Genomic DNA, 1,114 nt, shown 5'->3' on the forward strand with positions numbered 1-1,114 from the left:
CCCCAGCGGCCGTTGACGCAGGGAGCTTCGTCCGTGTTCCTGACAGGAGACTGGGAGCGGTACTCCCGCGTCTCAGGGACCAGGGCGGGCGGCGTGGCGCTGATGGGAGAGGGACGGGAGTTCAGGCTGGGGCTCAGCGGGGCTCTGCCGCTGGGGGCTTGGCTGAAGACCACGACGCACTGTCCCACCTGCAAGGGGAGAAGGGGAGAGAAAAGGTTACAGACAGCAGGATGACACTTTGCGCTGTATCAGGGGGAAAAATAGGGGGTTACGGAGCGTTCTGGGCAGGTGATAAAGGCCAGGGGATGGATACGAGGGAGCAGAGACCCCGCGGCATCCGTACCCTGCAGGCAGGATGGCACCACAGCTCCGGGGCTCCATGGTCTTCATTCTCCACTTTGAGCGGCTGCCACGTCCAGGGATTCACCTGCATGTGCAGCAACCAGGCGTCTTTAAACAGCTGGGGAGAAGAGGGTGACAGTTAGGAGCCCAGCTGGAGGTTTAGGAGCCCAGCTGGAAGTTTAGGAGCCCAGTTTGCTGCTGAGACCATCCTATCTGAGGTAGGAGTGGTGCTTTGCTGCAGCAGACAGAGGAACAGTGACCCAGATCAGGATCTGACCACTCTGGAGTGACTACACCCTGCTGTGCCCATAGACGATCCCTTCATCTTCCATCCCAGTATAAAATCAGGGCTAATTCTTCCGAGGCTCAATTAACCTCGGCGAGCTGCTCGGATAGTGCCTGGGGTGCTTTTTCCTTAATTACAGCAGCTCCAGCAGTAGCCAGGCAGTTTCTCTGGAAAATCTACTGTGGGGGTGCCCCGATCTGCAGGATAAAATGCCACCTGGGTAACTTGTGGAGTCCCCAGTCTCCCCAGTCCAGCAGCCAGGGCTCCCGGTTACAGCGAGGCGTGTGCAGTTCATGCCTGTGCTCCCCCCACCCAGGATACTCACTGCGTTGGGACCACCGCAGCCACCGAGGATTAAAATGGTTTCGTTGTCTATCACGATCTGGAGGGACAAGAGCAGCGTTTGAGACTGGGAAGGAGGTGAAGGTGTCTCCATCCTCCCAGTGCAGGCAGAGGCAGGGTACGGGCTTTTTCTCCCCCCGTCGC

At 58.8% G+C, this 1,114-nt stretch overlaps 1 protein-coding gene across 1 annotated transcript in view; it reads right to left on the minus strand.

The window, feature by feature from the left end:
• FBXO42 (F-box protein 42) overlaps positions 1 to 1,114 on the minus strand; it is a gene marked incomplete at both ends in the record, with an annotated part of 4,832 nt that overhangs the window by 1,164 nt on the left and 2,554 nt on the right. The window contains 3 exons of the mRNA XM_010139957.1: positions 8 to 188; positions 344 to 460; positions 954 to 1,010. Coding sequence (XP_010138259.1) covers positions 8 to 188; positions 344 to 460; positions 954 to 1,010 — 355 coding nt within the window. The remainder of the gene's footprint in view (positions 1 to 7; positions 189 to 343; positions 461 to 953; positions 1,011 to 1,114) is intronic.

Source organism: Buceros rhinoceros, unplaced genomic scaffold (assembly GCF_000710305.1).
Source record: "Buceros rhinoceros silvestris isolate BGI_N320 unplaced genomic scaffold, ASM71030v1 scaffold36027, whole genome shotgun sequence".
In the NCBI taxonomy this organism is placed as follows: domain Eukaryota; kingdom Metazoa; phylum Chordata; class Aves; order Bucerotiformes; family Bucerotidae; genus Buceros; species Buceros rhinoceros.